A 21,941-nucleotide genomic window follows, 5' to 3' on the forward strand; every position below is an offset into this window, starting at 1 on the left:
TTTTGAGTTCCTGGAAGGCCCATGACCTAAATCCATAACCCTAGCCTTCCTCACACCCCTTTAATTTATTTCACTAGATAAATATTCATCACACCAAAACCACATTGTTAATTCAAGACTGTCCATAGGTGTGAATGGTTGGTTGTCTATGTGAACTGCAGTGGGCTGGCAACCAGGCCAGCGTGTACCCCTCACCGAAAATCAGATGGGTTGGGCTCACGTTCACCTGCAACCTGAAGGAGTACAAGTGCTACACAAAACAGATTTTAGTCTTACAAAACAAAGACAAAAATGACAAAATGCAGGTCAGGTGTTAGAAGAACAGTTTAATCATACATAGTCACAATTCTGCCTCCCAAAAAATGAGTTTGTTTTCTTCATTTAACAGCTGGAAATGTACATAAGGCCACCTGAAAATGTACATGACTTTTGACAGTGTGACAAAACTCATATGTTCATATTTATATAATTGACAATATTTTACAATGCTTTTTTGCTTACAAGGTTGTAGCCGTTCCAAAATACAGCACTTTTCTGTACAAAAATATTTTTCATATCCTGTGTAGTCAGTAGACAACTAAAGGCAGCCTCTGATTTTGAGGATTTTTTTGTTTTTAAATCCTTATTGTCTTTTAAAAGTGTCACACATCAGAAAGACTATCAACAGTGGATGTTACAGCAGCTCCAGTACAAATAGAGGCTGACCTTTTCCCATAGGAGATTAAAAAACAAAATTACATGCCAGATTGAAGCCTTAAAAATTATTTTTTTCTTAAAATAACACTTGCTCAAATAAAACTGTATACATATTCAAAGGGGGGAAAGGAGTGATGAATATACACACGTCAAAATGCACACTTTTAGCCTTTTTCTCCCCACTAAAATGTAGAAGACATCCCATTTACAGCATAAACAGTTACAAATGTACAACTGTACAGAGGGAATAAAAGCATCACTACAAGTTTGCAAGGCCTGTCAAACACCACTAGACATTTTTTTCTCACTTTAGCTAATAATAATTATAATAATATTCTTACACTTACCGATTGCACATATACTACATATTATTCTACAATTCAAAGAAGCCATCACTACGAGTATTACAGGACAGTTGTATAAGTTTAGATGGCCCCACCGGCATCCAATCAAAAGAGTTAAAAAATACAAACTTTGGAGCATTAAAAATCCGACTTAAAAATCCCTTCTTCCAATTCCCAGTATTTAATTCCATCTCATGTACAACGCTGGGATAAAGCTCCCCTTTACAATTTTGATAATTCTTAGATGGTGGGGTGGGGCATTAGTCCGTCACAGCGACCCGAAAGCAACAATTAAGAATCACACATAAGATGCTACACTAAACTACTTTTTAAGCGAGAGATGATTATTTAGTACATAAAGTTAGCTCAGAGCAGTGTTCATTTCCTACTTAAAAGACACTAAAAAAGATTAAGAGGAAAAAAATTAAAACCTTCCACAGCATGCCGCCAGTGCCTCTCACCACATCATTGAATCCGCGCTATGATAGTTTCAATTAAAACCAAGCCCTTCTATAACTTTATAACTTCTCGTTAGTACCTGTTAAATCAACGAATGGAAATGGAGAGCCGCTTTGGGCCCAGCCAGTCTGTCTGTCTTTGGGTACCAAAACAGTAGCTGCTGGCCGACAAGGTAAACATGGTAAATCGCTCTTGCTGTAGAAAAAAGGGAGGATGCGAGGAAAGGGGGGTGAGGGGAGCAAGGCAAGAAAAAGGCCCCATTTAAAAATCTACTACAGAGTTGTCCCCCCAATTTAAGCGAGCAAAAAGGTCTTGATAAAGACCTGTGGCACCTCACACATATTTGTATTCGCCTGTACCTTGCTGTTTGAAATCAACAGCATGGGGATACTATTGTTTCAACTCTACATGGGGTCATATATAAATATCAAATTTCCTGGACTTAGACAATGTCTGTCGGTTCAAAAAGCAAATGGAATTTTGTCACTCAGTTTTTAGCTTTAATAGGTCACTTGCTGGTATGAATTGTAAGAAGTTTCAGCAAATGTTTTTTTTTTTCTACAAAGAATTTACAAGGTAAAAAAAAATTTAAATGTACAATATGAAAACCAGTCAAATACATCAGTTACATAATTAACAATGGCCTTGTGCCCCCAAAAATAAGCCTGCTGACTTATGCTGCTCATGGCGAGGGCTGAGGGCCCAGATGGGACCTCACTAGGGGCGGCACAGTGGCAAATGTCAGTTGTCACAGCGTTTTAGGGTAAAATTGACTTGTCTTTTTTTTCCTTTTGGTAACTGCCCTGCAAAAAAGGGGTTGAGAAAAGATCTTAATATGCTGAGAACCTGCGCCTCTTTTTTGGGGGGATCCATGATGTCAGCGTTGACTACATCAGGCCATTTGTGGGGCCGCCTATGGGACCCAGCTCAGACCCGCTCTTCATGTAGTACTTTTCCAGTTTAGCCAGAATATGTTTCCCGTAAGTGTACTTGCGCAAGGTGGCAATGTGAGGCCGGATCTAGGGAGGAAGCAAAAAAGGTCAACAAGAAGTTATTTTGATATTCAAGTCAATAACTTCATCAAAATACAAGATAGTTATAATTTTCGGCCCATGTAACATCTAGATCTCAAATACTGTTTCAAACAAAATTTTAACACTGTCTATTTAAAAGTGACCTGACCTGCGCACTAACATCTCTACGGAAGATGTGGTGCAAAGTTTTATGAATTCTCTGTGTCCCCTGGCCGGATATTTTCAGACTGTGTTAAAATGCTAAATTAAACATTAGCTGTGCAGTAATTTATAGTGGCAATAGGGGAACGTTCTAACTGAGGAAAACAAACTATAGTGCATTCATCCACCTTTTACCAGCATGCCTACCTTGTGCATGATGATTTTACGCTGAGCAGGTTCAGCCATGTCTATCATTCTTTGGACAACGTAGTTGGCATACTGGTCCTTCATCATCGTGTACAGGGCGCTGTGGGGGCCATCCTTCTGGCAGCACACCTCATCGATCAGCAGAGCTCTCTCGGCACGCGAGGAGTGGATCACGCACTTCTCCACAACGTTACTGAGAGGCAAAAGACGTGACAATTACACAGTAATTAGCGGTTTGAGGCCGAGTCACACCCATAAATTTGGACACAGCTCAACAACTCCACTCTTGCCACGGAAATGGGACCTAACTAACTAAAAGGAGTGATTTCATAGTAATCTGTATTTAATTTCTTGCATACAGTGGATAATTAAAAGTTTACAAAAAAAATAAAATACAGGGTATCCCAAAAAAGTGTGACATCATTTCATAGTCTAATAACAAACCTAAGTTGAATCAGGTTTTTTTCCCCCCTCTGGGTCCCAGTACACCAGGTACCACTTTTGTTTTTACATGCAGCTAAATATCAGGCTAAATTAAATCAGTGTCTTCATGAATGACTCTATGCCAATCGGTCGGTGTGGACTGTTGGGAAGGGTGGGGGGCCAACTTTGGCTTTTTTTGTTTTGTTTTTATCCAGGATGGGGCCGGTGCATCACGTTATACCTTGCAAATTTGTGTTGGCTAAGTAGGAGGACTTTTCCTCGCACTTCTGCGACTATCTTGCTCTTGTCTTCTGGTCTGCCGTGCTCCAAAACATGCTGAATGACGTAGTTACCATACTGATCCTGGTGGGGAGGAAGACGACAAATGCCCACGATCAACAATTTTGACAGAAGTATTACATCTGACACCCGTGCAATACATCGGTATGAGGTAATCATGCAAGGTCACAATGGAAGATAAATGAGACACCCCCAAGTTAAATATGACGTCATCAGTGCAGAAGGTCAGACAAAACAGATCCTGATGGTTTGCAAAAAGGACTGAGCTGTCAACAGAACCAGCAGCACCTTTGCCCTTTCGGAAATGGGTGATAGACAGTTATGGGTATGAATTAGGTGTGAGCGGAAGGGAGACAACACCACTCTGAATTGTTTTAATTAAAAAGTAGTAATTAGATGAATGGAGGCTGTGACTGCCAACCATCTTTTAGATTTGCTCTCAAATGCATTTCCTGTCAATCTGTTCCACTTGAACGTGTAATTTTGCAACAAAGTTTAATTTACAATCCAATTATTTAAAACTCAAACAGCATTTGAAGTCTTTGGGAAGCATTTATCAAACGAGTAAGATTAGGAACACCAGATTAAACAGGAGACGCTGTGGGCAAACGAGGACCAAGAGACAGAAGAGAAGCCTTGTGAATCTTCTGTGGCATTGAGTGAGAAAGGGGAAAGTCAAGAAAAAAAAGGCAGATTGGTAGATTAGGGACCCATAAAAGTTGGGAGCTCCATCTATTTTAATATTAAAATCATTAGAAAAGGGAAGAGAAGAGGGGGGGGGAACGTGGACATCTTTTAGAGAGAGGCAAATTGCTCTGACCTTGAACAGTGCATCACGGGACACTGTATAATATGTTTTGGGTGTCATCTCCAATGATACGCCTTGATATTTCTGGATGGGATAGGTGAGGGGGGGTGGGGATGTTTCAATATTCACATGTCAGATGTAATGAAAGCTAACAGCACAAATACGTTCATTGTTTACATTTATCAAACACCAACGAGGAGGCTAAAATATGAAATGTTGGAAACATGCACATACACAAGCACATAACGAGGATGAGTCACAGTTCTGGAAACAAACAAACAAAGAAAAGCACCTGCAATTTAACCTGAGTTTAATAAGGTGGACATCCTTACCTGACCCAGCTGCTCAGAGTGCTGATGCAGCTCTTCCAGTATTGGCAAAGTCTGCTCCTGGGTGCAGTGCTCCAAAATCCTTTGGATTACTCTACAGCCATAAGGGTGCGTGGAGAGGACAAAAACCTGCAAAAGCAGCGGTAGGATAACACGTTTTTTGTCAGGAAGAATTTATTTTTTTGCGGCTTCCATAGTTCAAAGCGCATCCCCACTAACATCTTTCTCTCTTTCGCTGATGTTTGTATATATATATATATGACTTCACTTTAGATGGGTACAGGTAGGCACTTCCTTACAGAGGCCAACCTGGTTGTATTCAAACTGTCTCCTTGCATGCAAGTTGTTATTCAATTGTCTCATTTTCTCTCAAAGTGCTTGTCCTGTCTCTTGTCTATTAAGGGATTTTTTTGGTGCTTGTGACTGACAGATGTTAAATTGTTGAACATTTTAAATGTTAGTTTATGAAGAATCATGTTTAAATACTGTGCATGTTTTGACAAAAGGGACACCACCCCAGGTGTGGCTCAGGTTATTTTAAGCGGACTACACAGCCGGCGATGAACTGAGGCACGGCTCCTGTTAGAGTAGAGGCTGCCATTTGCGAAAACGTCAAAACTTCATTGAAGTTAATGAATACACATACCTGGCCTTGGAAGGCATCTATAATGAACTGTAGGGCTTGAGGCTGGACACACTCAATGCACTTCTGCACCACATGGTTTCCGTTCTGGTCCTTCACACACTTTAAAACATGGCCATCCAGCTCACGAACAATGTCACTCTGAAACCAAGATCGATTGAACGGGAAAAGCTGAGACCTTTCAAAATGATCTTACCGTGTTGAAATAAAGGCCTGGAGTTTGTTGGGATGAAAACAAGTATTGCAATAAAACGAGGTAAACTGATTTAAAAAAAAATCTCACTTACAATTACCTGCTGGTCAGAAGAAATGGACTCCAAAGCTTTCTGAATTACTCTGCACCCGTACATCTGTAAAGCCAGCGGGAGGACATGGCCACGGATTCGAGTTGCCAAAGCCAGCTTCTGGTCTGCACTTCCAAACTGCAACACAGAAACCACAGCATCTAAATCTAATATGACAACTCTACACATCAAGTCCTCATTAAAATCACCCCTCAGAAAACGTAGTCTACCCCTACCTCAAAGAACTTCTGGATGACATAGTTCCCAAACACATCAGTCATCAGCTGGTATGCTGCTTGTAGAATCTCTCCGAAAACCATCTGTCTCTCAGCGGGACTGGCTCTCTCCAGCTTCTGCTGAATGAATCTGTGAGGAGAGATTTAGGAAACGCCCCCAAAAAATAATCTACGTCAAACCCTTTGTTGTGAAGGAAATAGCTGGGCAGCAATTATTAAATCAGACAGCAAATTTCCTCAACCTTGACCCATGCTGATCTTGAGAGAACTCCACCATGTGTCCAGGGAGGTCTCGGAGCTGGAGGTTCGGGAAGCGGTTGTTCCTAAAGTCTTCCAGGAGGCGGCTGCGGCCGGATGGCATCACGTCCGAGCGGCTGTAGCGGGGCCGAGATGGTGGGAAGAGCTGGCTGCTGGAATTAAATAGGCTGGACGTCCCACCGGCACTGCGGTACTTGGCCTCAGCTCCGGGTGCTGCAGAAATGTAACGCCCGCTTCCATTTGTCAAGCCACCTGGGATTACAGGATAATAGCCATGACCATAAACTGGAAATATGAAGGCCTGCTTCAGCCCCACCCCCTATTCAGATTTTATAATACAGGCTGTGGCAAAAGATTTTACATCATTTTGTAGTTAATATCAATAATACAGCCAATTCTGGCCTAAATTATGTAAAATTGTAACGAGACGTATGTGTGTAAATTTGAATTCAAATTTAATGTTAAAACTTAAAAGTTGATTTTACTTTTTGTCGAGGGTGATCAATGGCATTCACGAGGAATGCAAAGGTATTTTGTGTTCAAATATGGCAAACACATTCAAATGAGAGTGTAGCGTACATTTTTGGAAAAATTGGGGGGGTAGGTAAAATAAAAATAAATAAAAGCAGGAAGAAGCTTTGGACAGTACACAAAAAAAATTATTCAAAAACAAGGGGCAAAAAGGAATGTGTTGTGTGTAATGTCACAAGTGGCAACCATATTGATTTTATGAAGTTTTTTTTTTTTTTGTATTTGTAAAACCGGTTATAAAATCATTATTTGGTTGCATTTTAATAAATGTTTTGTTTTTCAACATGAAGCCTATCTAATCTCATTTACCAAGGACGTAGTTACTCAGATATTTAAAATGTCAAATGTTTTGTAACACCCTTTTTTTTTTTTTATTTGTAAAACCGATTATAAAATCATTATTTGGTTGAATTTTTATAAATGTTTTGTTTTTCAACATTAAGCCTATCTAATCTCATTTACAGAGGACGTAGTTACTCAGATATTTAAAATGTAAAATGTTTTGTAACACCCTTTTAATACAAAGAGAATTATTGTACAGTGGAACCACTAAATTTGAACAGTTTAATCTCTTATGCAAATTAGCTGATCATAGTCAACGTTGGAAACGCCAACTCAGTTGTGAATCACAGCCTCTTATTAGTTCTATAACATCAAAGAAATATGCTCTCACCGAGGTGAAGGCTGGAGGAGGACCCGTGAGAGGAGGGCAGAGAAGGAGGGGGAGTGAGAGGCGAATGGCCGGGGGTGAGTCCAATCGGGCTGGGTGATGAGGAGTAACCCAGGCTGTTGTAAAAGGGCTGGCCGATGGGAGTTAAACTGCTGCTGCCGCGTTTGTAAAGATCAGAACTTGTCAACAGCGAGTCCCTGCGAGACACACTGCTACTTGTAGAGCTCGATACTACCAGGAACAAAGACAGTACAGTACTATAGTGAGGGGACTGTAATAAAAGCAAAAGCTAAAACATCAAACAACCTGGGGTTTTGGTCACTGACCTGACGAGCCGAATCCTCCGAGAGCAGAGGCCAGACCCACACCGAGCGAGCTGCCGGTGCTGCTGAAGCCCAGCGAGGAGCTCTGGGGCGCAGGTGGAGCAGATGTATGGGAGAAAAGTGAGCTGCTCTGAGAGGTGTTGGGGACTGACCCGGAGCCGTAGAAGGAACTTGATTGCAAGCCGCTGCTCTGTGGGGGAGCCTGTTGCTGCTGTGGCTGAGGTTGGGGTTGAGGCATGGAGCGGTACATGCCGTTTGCCGGAGGGCCAGACATGTTGCTACCAGAACCCGAGGCAGACACCGCAGCTGCTGGTCAGAGAGCGCAAAGAGTATGATGAATACAAGCATAATCTGTGTGATTTCGGATTTCGTCACATTTAAGATTGTTTGTATCATGCTGAATCTCAGGCTGATTTGGCTAGTTTAATATTTATTTTCCCAGATGAAAATGCTTTAAAGAAGGATTTAGCTCAAATGATGGCTACCACACCTTCATTTCAAATACCACAAAAAAGGTTTCAAATAAAAATACCACAAAACAAGATATGTTGCAATCATCGCCAATTGAGAGAGTCAAACTGTAAAATGCAGTACAATAGTACCACAATATTGGAGTGTTTTTGTTTATTTAATTTTTTAATATTTTCAGTTGAGAATATAAATAACTCCATAATTTACCATACATCCATATATTGACTATGTTCTATAATTACTTACCAGCCTGTGCTGCTGCAGGATTGATGAGGAGGGGAGTCTGGACTAAACGAACTGGCCCACCGAGCCCAGTCCGAGCGCTAGGGCCCATCACTAGGGCCCCGGTCTGGTCATAGTAAGCTGCAGGGGCCAGCACCTGATAACCTGAGAAGGGAAAGCAAATTAGTCTGCCAACTAACTGAAATGTAAGATGTCTTTTGTATGCCCTGGTGGTAAGAGGACATGCACCAACCGGGCATTCCTGTGTATGCCAGTGCGGGGTTTGCAGCAGCAGCTGCTGCAGCCAGAGATTCCTGCTGACTTTGTTGACCTTGCCCAGGCGTAAGAGGACGCTGGTTGTTTCCTGTGCGCATTACCTGGTGGCATGAAGGATAATGTCATCAACACACCGTGGTAACTTATCCACAAAGCAGAACTATTTTAAAACTGCATTCCAAAGAATAGTGCGAAGGAGCTTTCAAATCACAGCTTTTTCATTTTTACAAGGTAACCAGCTCCCTAAGGCAATATTCTGTGTTAGCTATGGTATGTTTCCTGCTGTTGCATTTGAAGACTAGAGTGCAGCTGTATTGTGCAAGCTCTTTCAGCCTCTTGCTATGGGCGTCACTAGTGCAGAGCAAGTGAAAGGTATAATGAGCACATTACTCTTACCTGAGGTTGGCCTGGCCCTGGTCCCTGATTGGATGCTTGCTGATTAGCAGAGTGATTGGCAGTAGATGCGGCCTGCTGCTGGAAAAGATTGGCTGGGTACACACCCCAAGGAACACCATAGTATTGCGGTGGAACCACTGTGGGCCCTGTAGGGAAGGAAAAAAATACATTGTAGTACGTTGATGTTGGTAACTGCTCAAAAGGTTGGAAAAACATATACATGTGAACAATTTGAAAAGATCAGACAAGGTGTGTCGTGATCACCAGCAAGAGTAGCTGCTGCTGCCAACCCTGCTGCAGTGTATGGATCAGCTCCAGGGGGCGCAGCATTGATGATGTAAGGGTTTGGCACAAATGCAGGAGCAAGACCAGCTAAAGTGAAGTGAAAGGGGAAAAAAAAAAAAAAAAAAAGATGAACAGGTAAAGTGCAGTTTTTAAAAATAAAAGCTCTTGAAACCACTAAACTATATTAAACTTCACTACAGTACAGTCGTGTGTCTTGTGGTTTTCCCCCACCAGGTGTTTAGAGGGGGATAACAATACTGTAGCTGCATCAGCTTCATACATAATATGAGCTCATGGAAACTGAGGGCATGAAACTTGCCAATGACAGAAAATAAACACAGAGATAAGAAAATTGAATTCTACCGGCCAGTATAATCTACTTATTTATATTGGCACTTGTTTTCTTTCCTTTTCCTTCATAACATGGAACAAGGCGGTTATTTGTCTGTCCACCAATTTGCGGACGCCAGCATCACGCTGTGTGAAAAATGGCACGCAGTTACACCTACACCAGGTTTTCTGTAAGAAGCAAAGGGCTCTATTGTCGGATCTTCTGTTTGGACTTACATGTGCCTACTTTGTGGGATCGCTATATAAAGAATAAAATGTGTACTGTTCCAGAGCTCATCCCTTGGCGGAAATAAGGCATAGCGTCACACTTCAGTTATTAGATTTCTAGTTTGGTTCCCCACTGGATAACAAAAGGCAGTCTTGTAAAGCTCAGTTTCTTTGGTGCCCTTCGCAAAAAACAACAAAAATGGCCATCATACTTAACTGGCCCAAACTGAATTGCTCGGCAGAATCAGGGATTTAAAAATCTTATATGGCAACATTGGGAAATATTATTACAGTGTATCCTGTTAAATAACTTACCAAGGTGCTGCTGCTGAGCTGCTGCCAGGGCATACTGTTGCTGCTGGGCTGCTGTGAGCTGCTGAACAGTTAGGGGATTTGACCTCTGGAATAACTGGAAATGGACCAAAGCGCTTTAGAGCCTGCTCCAAACTTAAAATTAAGAGTGCTTCATTTAAAAACAGACCTGCTGCTGAGAGCTGTAGTCAAACAATCCAACTGGGGTTCCGGAGGAGTCCACCTGAATCTGGTTGCCTGCATATTCAAACTGGAGGGATTCCACACCGGCTTGTTGCTCCATGCCACCCATGTTCTGGGCTTCCTGGTTCTGAAAATCCTCCACCGGACCTTTGCTGTGGTTCTGTTGTTGTAGAGCATGAGCATGGGCATGGGCATGGGCATGAGCATGAGCATGAGCATGGGCATGGGCATGGGCATGGGCATGGGCATGAGCATGGGCATGGACATGGTGCTGGCTCATCATCTCCAATCCTGTCTGGTTAGGGCCCATCCTCTCCACAGCCTCAGTGGGAGAAGCTTGCCGGCTTCCCGGAGTTGGACTGAAGGGCACACGTAAGTTAAGTTAGGACATTAGTCTTCAGGGTTCAGTTGTAAATATTACAAGCCAATCAATAAGTTCAAAATTTTGCCAACGTCCTATAAAACATACTTGAAGTCTTTGCAGTCTCTGTCCATGCCATTTAGTAAACTTCTTCCATTGGCCTTCGCAGGATCACTGTCATCCCCCACCTTCATCTCTGGGCTCTTGTCTTCCTCAAAAGGAGACACTTTCTCTGGGCCATCATTCTTCTCTCTCCCATCCTGATCCGTATCGCCTCCACCCTGCATCATTAATAACACAAGCTAAGTCGAGCTGCCAGTAAAGGTTACATTTATGGTTCCACCAGTACCAGGATCAGTGCCAATACTGTAGGTCTGTACTCTGGGTGGTCTCCTTTTTTGTTTTGGTTCATTTATGAACAAACAGGTTCTGTACAACTGGGCTTAAAAAGTTGCAGCTTGAATAAATGACAATCCTAGCACTCGTGCAGATGTTTTTTTCCCCTACCTCATCTTTTCCACTCCACCACCCAACTTAAAACGTTACTTTGTGTAATACAATACTAAGCTACGGCTATTCCATAAGGCAATATCTTTTTACCTTAGGATAATTTGGGTGCATTATGACCTCTGGAAAAAAAAAATATATATATATATATATATATATATATAAAAAGAAAACAAATAATTTAAATTTTTTTTTTTTTTTTTTTTTTTCAGCCGATACCGATCAGCTGAAAATTATTCAGCCCCAATTTCCGATCACTTGATCAAATCGGACAACCCTAGTTACAAGTTGTTGAACAATATTTGGTCAAAATTAAACATTTTCATCACAATTGCAAAACGTGAAGGCATTATGAAGTATTGGTACTCTCCATTGGTGAGTACTAAAATGCAAGTACTTTGTCTCAAAAAAGTGTTATAAGTGCATTCTTAGTAGCATCAACGTCAAAATTGCGAGTGTGTTTCAACTCACATAGCCGCCGTTCCTGTAACGGGCATCCATCTTGTCACCAGGAGACGAGCTCAGGACGTACTCCACCATGCTCACACCTAAGCCTCCACCCTCTGAACGAGGCGACAGCACGGAATTAGCATCGCCGTTCCCGTGGAAACCCTGACACGGCCTGCGCTGGACCATAATTGGCTGGGAGACTGAATGGTCTGAAGAAAAGGGAAAGGGCTGGCATTAAACATCTACATAGCTGGCCATAAAAACTCTATGGATGGATAAAAAAAAATACCTATTTATTTCAAATTATTTCCAGTCAGCTGTAATTTACAAAAGGAGTATTGAGACACACTGAGAAGAGGGAGGGAAAAAAACAAAACAAAAAAACAAGGATTAAGCTGTTGTAAGACACAACTGGTGTATCACTGGTGCATCACTTATTAAATTAATTGTTTATGACTTGCATTTTGTAATATTTTGACTTTATTCTTGTTGTATTACAACTTTATTTTGACATTAGTACAACTTTTTTTGTACAATTACGGCTATTCTAGTAGGTTGACATGCTTACTACTTTATTCTCATCAATATAAGGATTCCTCAGTTTACAATGGGGATTGATCCTGCAGCGGCGACATAACCCACATTTGTATGCATGTCAACCTATGCTAACGCAATTGGTAAGTCATAATTACAGTAAATGTGTATGAAAAACACATCTAGGCCATAAATACAAAACAATCAAATGAAAAATGTCAAGTACGCACGTAAGTGAGCATGTCGTGTACTCTTACGCCAAAACAAAAACTAGTTCATTACGCTTTTCGTAACCTTGAAAAGTAACACGTGTACAACTTTTCTCATTTCCACGTTATTCTTGAAATATTCAACATTATTCTTGTAGTACTTTTCAGTGTTGCGCCAATACTCCATGGTATTAATTTGTAAATCTAAAGCAAAAACGGTGTGCGTGACTCACGTGATGCCCCCCACGCAATATCCCTCCACTCCTCTCCAAGAAGCATTCCTTTTCTTCCATCCTTCGCCAGTTCATCTGAATCCCAGAGCTTTTTTGCCGGCAAAAGCTTCAAACAAAATGTCCACTAATGAGATTAATCTATGCTTTCCAGGTGAATAATTATAACAGTCTTAGAGGATGGTGTAAATGGGGAAAATATTTAACTTCAAAACGTCATTCCCAGAGTGAAATCCATTCGCCTTTGCTAGAGCAACTTGCATCTCATTACACTTGGGTATTATCTCTGGTGTAAATATAACCTCAGGTGTAAAAATAACAATTTCAGCCATATTTATAAATACAAATTAGAAGATCTGATGACAAAAAGTCATACCTCTCCCATCCCTCTTGACTCCAAAGCAAGAGCTTGAAAGTCGTAGTTCATTTCATCCACAACACGGACCTGAAACAAAAGTAACATTCATCTTTCATTTAAAAAAAATAATAAAATCATATTATTATACAGCACAAAAGAAACTGACCTGGAGTTGGTGTTAGGTGACAGCGAAAACAAGCAATGAAAATAGATAATATTAGACCTGCAGAAACTGATTTGCTTCCATTAAAGTTCACTGAGCTGATTAAGAACACATTTCAAAAGCCTCGAGTTCACATTAATTTCACAGGCCTTTTGGTATTTCATGAGTCGAGTATGTACTATAATGTAGAAAAGAGCGAACAGACTAGTAAATGTAAACTTGTATGGTTGCTGTGAAATGAAAGCCTCTTACGGAAGCCACTGTATACATTGGGGCCTGGTCGAACAAAGATCCTGTAACTTACATGGCAACCCAACTTGTTTCACGTTTCTTCTGAAGATAGGTAAACACTCTGCTTTACAGCACAGGTGGACAGGGCATTAGGTACTCACAAATATTCAGTTTTTGCTGCAGTTTTGGGATTGTAACCTCTGCGACAGAGTGGGGATTACTGGGCTTGTATGACAGTTAACAATGATTAAATGTTAACTGCGTTAATAAGGGTTTAATAATGGTTACAGTTTAAGCCTGGACCGATTAAATTCACTTTACATTATTTCTTATGGGGGGAAGAAAAAAATGTTGAATTAGAACAACTTAGACAACAAGTCCCACGGAAATGTTTGTGTTTCACTTTGGAGGTTGTACTTTACTAAATTGAGGGAGGTAAACAGGCATTTCTGGGGCTTCCCTTGACACAGGACGATTTATCAAATTTTCTCAAGCAAATGCGTGCTACCTGATCAACATGATTGGGGTCTCCGGTGGGCCAGCGATGCTTGCTCGGCGCGCAACCTCCGAGTTGCTCCCCGGGCTGCCTCTGGAAGAAGTAGCCGACCGTGGCGTCATCCTGCGAGCGACCGCTCAACGGAGGCTGCGGCGTTCCTGGTGTGGGGTTGCCGGCCCTATCCATGCCCTGTAAATGGGGGCCTCCTGAAGCCTGGCCAGCCACTGCGGCTAGGGGCCCTCCACTGTGGACTCTGACACCTCCAGCCTCAGGACCACCATTTGCATGCAGCATCCCACCTCTCGTCTCCTGCCAGGCCACGTCATTCATACCTAGGATGCTGCATGGAATGCTCATGCCACGGGTAAGCCTAAGGAGAACAGAGAGTTTTAGTGGACACAAAATACAACCGTAGGCACACAAACACAATCTATAGATTTGTAATATAACGAAACGTATGCTTGACAACATTATTTTAAATGAAATTAAGTGGAAAAGCAGAATTTGATTATTTTGATCACAATTTCACACTAAGATGTACAATAAACTCCCACCAATTTGCCATTCGCAAACTCCCCTATTCGAGAATCTTTCTGTAGAACAGAATTAAAACTAGTCGCAGAAAAACTTCCAGTCCATTTTTCTTTATACCAATTTATCTGTAAACCATTAATTTTGAAGGATAATGCTGTAAGACGAGTTTTAAACAAGTATTTTAGGATCATAGTTTGTGGTGCATTTAGAGTTTCACCATAGCTGTCCCTCAGTTCAATGAACAGGTGACAGGCGCTTTACTTTATTTAACAGATTGGTATCGGACACTCGGGGGTCTTCTAACGCCACTATTTTCTTATTTCAATTGCTTCTTTTTGTGAAGGGTTATACTATTTGACTGATAAGTTTGGTCAACTGTTCAGTTACATCACAAGTTGTGATTATGTTTTCTTTGATGATAGTTGCAGTGACATCATTTTCTTGTTTCTCTTTGTTACTGGTAGTGTCTGCGACGGCTGATTACGTCTTTACTTTTTGCTCTTTGATCATGTTGATACAACTGGTCAGTTACATCACCAGTTGAACTGAACTTACCTGCAGTCAATTCTAACCTCAGAAGGGGCAACCGTCTTGCTACAACTACGCTGAAATGATCTCCCTTACCCAGACACGTATAGTAGCTAAAAACATGCAGCATATCCTTTGTTGCTGGCATAAATTGCTTGGCCTCGACAATTGAGAAAACACTTGCTAATCCATCACCAACATAGAAGGTCTTCATGATGACGTTTGCAGGAAGTGGATGAGTGTCCTTTTGTTTTTTTAGATAGATGTTTCATTCGGAAGTTGGCACATCCTAGAGAAGAGGTTGCTCCAAAAAGGTGGACTTCCATTCTGTACACTTGTGGTTCTTTCTCATAATCTGAATGGTTAGAGAACTCCTACAAGAGGATTAATGAGGTAGATTATAATTTAAAGAGATACTACAAAACTTTGATGAGCAGTCAAACACTACCCTGTTTTCCCCGTTTTTTGAGGGTGATAAAACACCATGACGAAGATAACACATCAACTCCTCATCTTGTCTGGAAGGTTGCTAATTCTGCATCTCTGATTTATTATGTCTGCCACAAAAGCATTGTACCGGTCATGACAATTTGTATTTGTCTTCAAGACTTTCAAGGAGTACAGCCATTTTATCGTTGCTCGGAAAAGCTAGTGGGCCCTTGGCCTTTAAAGGACAGAGGTATCTCGTAATGACCGTTGTCAGATTGATTTATGTTGTCATTGAAAATATATAAAAAATGAACACAATTTTGAGACATTTATTTTCGGACGTTCGCTCCATGAAATCAGATTTAAGAGTCTTCAGTCTTCCTGATGCACAGTATTGCCTACAAAATCTGTCTACAAAGCTTTGATTTCCCTGTCTGTGGAAGGAGGGATTTGACAGACCTACAACCTAATTTTGTTTTCTGTGCAAATGTTTCATCTTGGTTTTCGCTTTGCACAATTCCAAGGTGTCAGGACCTCTGAGCAGTCATATCCTATTAACAATTAAACACCACAGTCCTGTAACGTAATGTTCACAAATATTTGCCATCCGTAGCGGGTTTCGGCCCCGACCTCACGAATAGCTAGAGTTCACTGTACACATTTTTTTATTCAAATAAATAAAAAATGAATAAATAAATAATCCAACCTGTTTAGCATTATTTTAAGTGAAAACACAGGATTTATAATCCAATTTCACCCTCGGATAATGCACAGTTTTGACAGACAATGTTACTACAACCGTATTACCTGTAACAGCTTCTGTAGTTATCCTGTAGTTGTAGTTTGCAAATGTGTTTCTAATATTTTGGTTACTTACTGGTCATTTACCGGCTAAATGAGAAGGGGCCAAATACAAGAAACAGTTCTACAACAACAACCAAAATCGCAATTCCTTCTCTATTGACTGCGGCCATAGAAATTTTATTTAAGCATCATCTTTGCTAAGGCAGACTGGCTTGATTAAACCCCATTTAATTGGTTACATGACAGATTAACTCTTAATGATGAGTCGCCCAAAATATGACAACAGTCATATAGCCTGTGTTACAGGGGTACGTTAAGATCAACTAGAGAGTTGTAAATAACTAAAAACAATCAGTAAGGGCGTTAACGAGCACACAAAAAAGGAACAAAACAAGCGTCGCTTGTTAGCATTCGTTGTTAGCTTCACTTGTGACTATATCAACGCTAGAACTGAACCGTGGGTACATAAATGTGCATTTTTTTCATATTAACACAAAGCACCAGACATAGTGGTAGTCTTGGCGACGTGATATACGTTAAAACATTTTTAACGATATATATATATATACACAGGTCGTTGTGGCAAACGGACGCCAGGCTATTTTGAAAGAGGAGCTAACTAGCGAGCTAACTGCTAACAGAGGCACCAATTGTGTGATGTGCTAACACCAGCTAACTTGGTGGATTTACACAGCTGGACATCAATTGTGTTTTTTGAAAATATTATTCCATATAGTATGTTCGTTACATTTTATTCCAACGTCCAACTTAGCTGATCATGTTTTCTCGCCTCACTATAATTAGCATTACCAAACTCCATGGCTAGCCAGCTAACATTAGCCGCGTCAGGCCTATTTATTATGGGTTGTCTGTGCTTGACATCAAAGTTTACTCTACAAATCAGCAGTGCAAGATTTACAGCGACCATTGTGTGCAATGCTCGTTCTCAGACGACCTTTTTCATGGTTTCGACTGTAGAGTTCGCAACAGGCAGCGACGCGGAATAAAAAGCAGAAATGTCGCATCGGGTGCTGTGCTAAGCGCTAATTGTGAAGTCGGTGTTGTGTGCGAGCTAAACGCATCAAGCAAACACACAGCGGCTAAACAACATGGCACCCCTTCAATTTCCAAACAGAGGGGCCTTAACCGCTAAACAAAAGAGGAAATGCTCGCACAACGACGGCGGCGGCGTGTCAAACAAACACGCGGAGCCACTTTCTTCCGTCTGTCGACACTGAACAAAAGAGCTTAAAAAAATACTTACGCGTTGTCGTATCTAGAGATGTTCCGGGCTTGAGGCACGCCGTAAACCAGATTCTATATTGTTTTGTTTCCTTGGCGAGATCGCTGATTTTTTTTTTTTTTTTTTTTTTTTTTTTGCAAGGCTTTGATAGCCTCGGCTAATAGTTGGCCCGTGCTGCTGCCCCCTGCACGTGAATAGCGTGAACTGCACAGTCGTGCGCACAGCGGCGTAAAAAGAAAAAAAATCCCCTCCCAACTGCTTCGTTGTTAGGGTTAGAGGGACTTTCCGGCTCTTTTTAGTCAACCGCTTTGTTTGACTCGACTCAAAAAGAGTCGAATCTTTTTTTTTTTTTATTCCTAAACGGCTCTTTAAAGATCCTGTAAAGTGACAAACATGCATCTCGTGAATTTGACACACCACAGAGAAGAATATTAAAGGGACGTGGGCAAAAAGAAAAAAATAAACATGTTTTTCGTTAGGACAATACATTTTTTCCCCACGCACAACAACCCCGCAGCCTCGCGCTGACTTGCTCGAACACTAACTTAGACCACAGAACTAGAACACATTCTGGGTCAAGTAGTTATATTGTTGATTTTAAGTTCCCTGGGCTATTGTCCAACTGTATGGTCATCTTCAACAAAAGGTCTCCTGAAGAAAGAATTACAGATTGCCCAGAATAGAGCAGCTAGACTAGTTTTACATAAGGGCAAACACAGAAAGTATGAATCATACATTCTTCTTCTTCTCTTACTCTTTTGTTTAAAAGTAGAAGAACAAAAAAGGAGTTTCCCTTATTGTTATTCAGTCACATTCTTCAGCAATACTGTTTATTCCACTAAACCTGAGTTTTTATGCAATCAAATTATCAGATGTAGTCAAATCCATAGTCATCCAGCTAGATTAGCAGATGATGGTCAAATTTCATTACCATGCCCAAAAGTCAAATGCATGTTTTTTCGTTAAAAAATGTATTGGGCCAACATGCTTTGGAATTGCATCTGAGCAATAATCCAGTCTGACAAGTATAATGTATTATGCCTTTTTTGTTTCCTCTTCTGTGTTAATATCAATAGCAATTCATATTAGAGTTCAGAGGTCATGGGTTCATATCCGGGCTCTACCCTATGGAGTTTGCATTTTCACCCTATGCTTGCTGAGTTTGCTCCAAGTGCTCCGGTTTCTTCCCACATTCCAAAAATATGCATGTTAGGTTAAATGAAGACTAAATTGTGCACACCTTCGACCCTAATGTGGAAACGCAGTATAGTCATTTACTTACATTACTTAAAAAATAATAATTTAAAAAATAACCGTTTTCAGTGGTTGGAAAACTACACAAGAAGATGAGCAATTCAAACCCCGAACAGTTTGCATTCTTTTTGTTAAATTGATGTACGATTCTACTTGAGGATTCTGGACTCTTTGTGCCGGCTCGTTCGCGAGCGACCCATCACTACTTCTCATTCATTTGAAAAATAAAAAATAAAAAATAATAATAATTAAAAAAAAAAAAAAGTACGTGTTCATAAACGTCCGTGTTGTACTCAACGGCCTACAAGATATATTATGTTGACCTTTTATGCGTTATCGCAGCACGTTGGGAGCTAAACATAAATAAAATTCAGTCATTCAGACGAGTCCTCCCCCCCCCCCCCCTCCCGATGGGGGAAAACCACAACCCGGCGAGCTCCAATCACCAGTTGCTTCACAAGCTGAAACTTCCCCTCCCTATTTCCGATTGGATTGCTATATTTAGGAAACCTCACTTTGCTTTATAAAGAGATCTTGCCGAGTTGTCACCCGCACGGTAAAAAGTGTTTCTGCCGGGACGCAAAAGTCTGGACTTTTTATTTTATTTTTGTCGCCCCCATTTCTCGGTTCTTTGTGGACTTCGTCATGGGGAAGGAGACGCAAATGGCCGACATCCGCAAGAAGCTTGTGGTGGTGGGCGACGGCGCATGCGGGAAAACGTGTCTCCTGATCGTGTTCAGCAAAGACGAGTTCCCGGAGGTGTACGTCCCGACGGTGTTCGAAACGTACGTGGCGGACATCGAGGTGGACACCAAGCAGGTCCAGCTGGCCTTGTGGGACACCGCGGGCCAGGAGGACTACGACCGGCTACGCCCGCTCTCCTACCCGGACACGGACGTCATTTTGATGTGCTTCTCCGTGGATAGCCCGGACTCGCTGGAAAACATCCCGGAGAAGTGGGTGCCCGAGGTGAAACACTTCTGCCCCAACGTGCCGATCATTCTGGTGGCCAACAAGAAGGATCTCCGCAACGACGAGCACGTCAAGAACGAGCTGGGCCGGCTCAAGATGGAGCCGCTGAGGCCCGACGACGGCCGAGTCATGGCCGCTCGCATCGGCGCCCACGACTATCTGGAGTGCTCGGCCAAGACGAAGGAGGGCATCTGGGAGGTGTTCGAGACGGCGGCGAGGGCGGCCTTACAAAAACAAAAGTCCCAACGGCCGCATTTTCTCAAACGCTGCGTTTTGATGTGACTTGAAGGCACCGGGGACTCGCCTAGACGTGTTGTTGAAGGCCTGTTCGGGGACTGGCCCTCCCTGGCGCAGCCAGCCTAAAAATAAAAGAACATTCGTGGCTCCAAAGACGTTGTTCTGGGCACACACATGATGCGGGAGTGTTTTGGACGCAGTCTTGGCTCACATGAGCTGGACATCACTGGTGGAGGATTTAAAACACTACTTTTTTTTGCCTTTTAAAACTCACCACATGTAGCCTCGAAATCTCTGTAGGATTCTGCCGGAAATCAAAAAATGAGTGATATGACAAAGCAGGTTTATTGTTTTTTTTACACACACAGAACTGGGTTTGCCGGCTTACAATTCCGAGGTTGCGGGTTTGAATCCAGGTTCCGGAGTTCGCATATGTTCTCTTCGTGCTTGCCAGGGGTTTCTCCGGTTACTCGCACATTTTAATTGAAGACTCTAAATTGTCCATAGGTGTGAATGGTTGTGTATATATCTGCCCTGCGATTGGCTGGCAACCAGTCCAGGGTGTATCCTTCTTACTCAAAGTCCAGCTGGGTTAGGATCCACCTGCAACTCAGAAGTTTGGTGACGAGCATTAGTAATGATACATTAGCTCATTTATATTATATCGGCAAATATGGAAGAACAAAAGGTGTGATGTGACAATTTCTTTCAGCAACTGTTTCACTGTCCAATTGCATTGTTTTCAACACGGAACACCACGTGAAGATATGTAGACTTGGGGCAAATCACTTAAACAGCATTTTCAGTCCTTCAACCACAAACTGTGTGCATTTGTCTCTGTGGACTGATTGTGGCAGTTAACAAGCCAAGATATCTTTACTAATGGTAAAATTATGGAAAATCAGATTTAAAAAAAAAAAATCATTTTTTTTTTGTGTTGGATAGAGTCACTGTTATTTTTCATTTCCGTTTGAAAATGTAGAGAGTGAATGATGCATAAATTCCTTGCCCTCTTCAACGGTCTGCATTTAAAGACTGCTCACAATTGAAAGTATTTGCTTGAAGACCACTGCCTGTCTGTTAAGGTTAAAGCCGTAAAGTTTGCACTTATTTATGTTCACTTGTTTTTAAATTAAGGAATTGTACAGTATTTTAGCCGGTAGTGTTTTGCAAAGGCTTTAGTTTGAAATGATGCACTGTATAGTGTTCATTCGCGATGTGCATGAACTAAATTTCCTTGTCACTATTGGGGAAAATGAATGCGCAAGTCCCCCGATTAATTTTTACTTGGCCAGAAAGAGCTCTGCAATTGTTATAACTAGTTCACATTAAATGTTACAGTATGTAACAAATAGCATGGCATAGCTTCAAAGTCTATGTACAGTTTTTTCTTAGTCCACATTGTACCACAGAAACGTAATACAGTATTGTGGATTCAGGACCAACAATGCAGTCCAGTGCAATTTTGCAATTATTAATTAAACTGGGGTACTTTTTTTGTTTTGTCTTTCAGGTACTTTTTAAGCACCTTATTGTCATCGCTGGTAACTAGTAACTAATTTCTTGTTTGTTGGGAGGCCACCAGTTAAGTGTTGACTAAATAGAAGAACATATTGTTAGAGCTGTCAATATTTTAATTTGGACCTGAACCAAATGCGTTTCTAAACCCTGCAATTTTGGTAGCACGGGACAGGATTTATTGGGTGTAAAAAGAGCTATAAGCGTGAGTAGTAGCTCGTTGAGCAAATTGCATTCACTCAAATGAGACTAAGCCATTTGATGGCAGTGAAAATATGGAGTGAGGCATTGCACACCGATTGCGCTTTTTTATTTGGAACGCTCTAAAAGTTGTATGATGAATTAACTCATTCAACTGAGACATGCACATTACTGTATATTAATCCACTCGAGTGTCAGAGTAATGACTATGAATGTATTTCCTTTTTTGTGGATGAACAGTATAACGCTTGTGTTGCTTTTCAGTTGCTTTTTCTTGAGTATAATCATTTTGG

At 41.4% G+C, this 21,941-nt stretch overlaps 1 protein-coding gene across 1 annotated transcript in view; it reads right to left on the bottom strand.

The window, feature by feature from the left end:
* Positions 1–306: 306 nt before the first annotated feature.
* Positions 307–21,941, bottom strand: part of LOC133468701 (apolipoprotein B-100-like) — a 39,550-nt gene continuing 17,915 nt past the window's right edge. Inside the window, 25 exon segments of the mRNA XM_061754907.1 lie at positions 307–2,518; positions 2,882–3,074; positions 3,546–3,667; positions 4,425–4,496; positions 4,745–4,870; positions 5,388–5,525; positions 5,672–5,806; positions 5,905–6,034; positions 6,147–6,414; positions 7,367–7,594; positions 7,690–7,995; positions 8,404–8,544; positions 8,633–8,756; positions 9,052–9,197; positions 9,316–9,423; positions 10,210–10,303; positions 10,376–10,748; positions 10,859–11,031; positions 11,729–11,916; positions 12,684–12,789; positions 13,057–13,125; positions 13,941–14,298; positions 17,399–17,457; positions 19,231–19,916; positions 20,204–20,233. Of these exon segments, the coding sequence (XP_061610891.1) occupies positions 2,387–2,518; positions 2,882–3,074; positions 3,546–3,667; positions 4,425–4,496; positions 4,745–4,870; positions 5,388–5,525; positions 5,672–5,806; positions 5,905–6,034; positions 6,147–6,414; positions 7,367–7,594; positions 7,690–7,995; positions 8,404–8,544; positions 8,633–8,756; positions 9,052–9,197; positions 9,316–9,423; positions 10,210–10,303; positions 10,376–10,748; positions 10,859–11,031; positions 11,729–11,916; positions 12,684–12,789; positions 13,057–13,125; positions 13,941–14,298; positions 17,399–17,457; positions 19,231–19,916; positions 20,204–20,233 (4,505 nt within the window). The 3' untranslated portion in view covers positions 307–2,386.

The sequence above is a fragment of the Phyllopteryx taeniolatus genome, chromosome 18, assembly GCF_024500385.1.
Source record: "Phyllopteryx taeniolatus isolate TA_2022b chromosome 18, UOR_Ptae_1.2, whole genome shotgun sequence".
NCBI classification, from domain to species: Eukaryota; Metazoa; Chordata; class Actinopteri; order Syngnathiformes; family Syngnathidae; genus Phyllopteryx; species Phyllopteryx taeniolatus.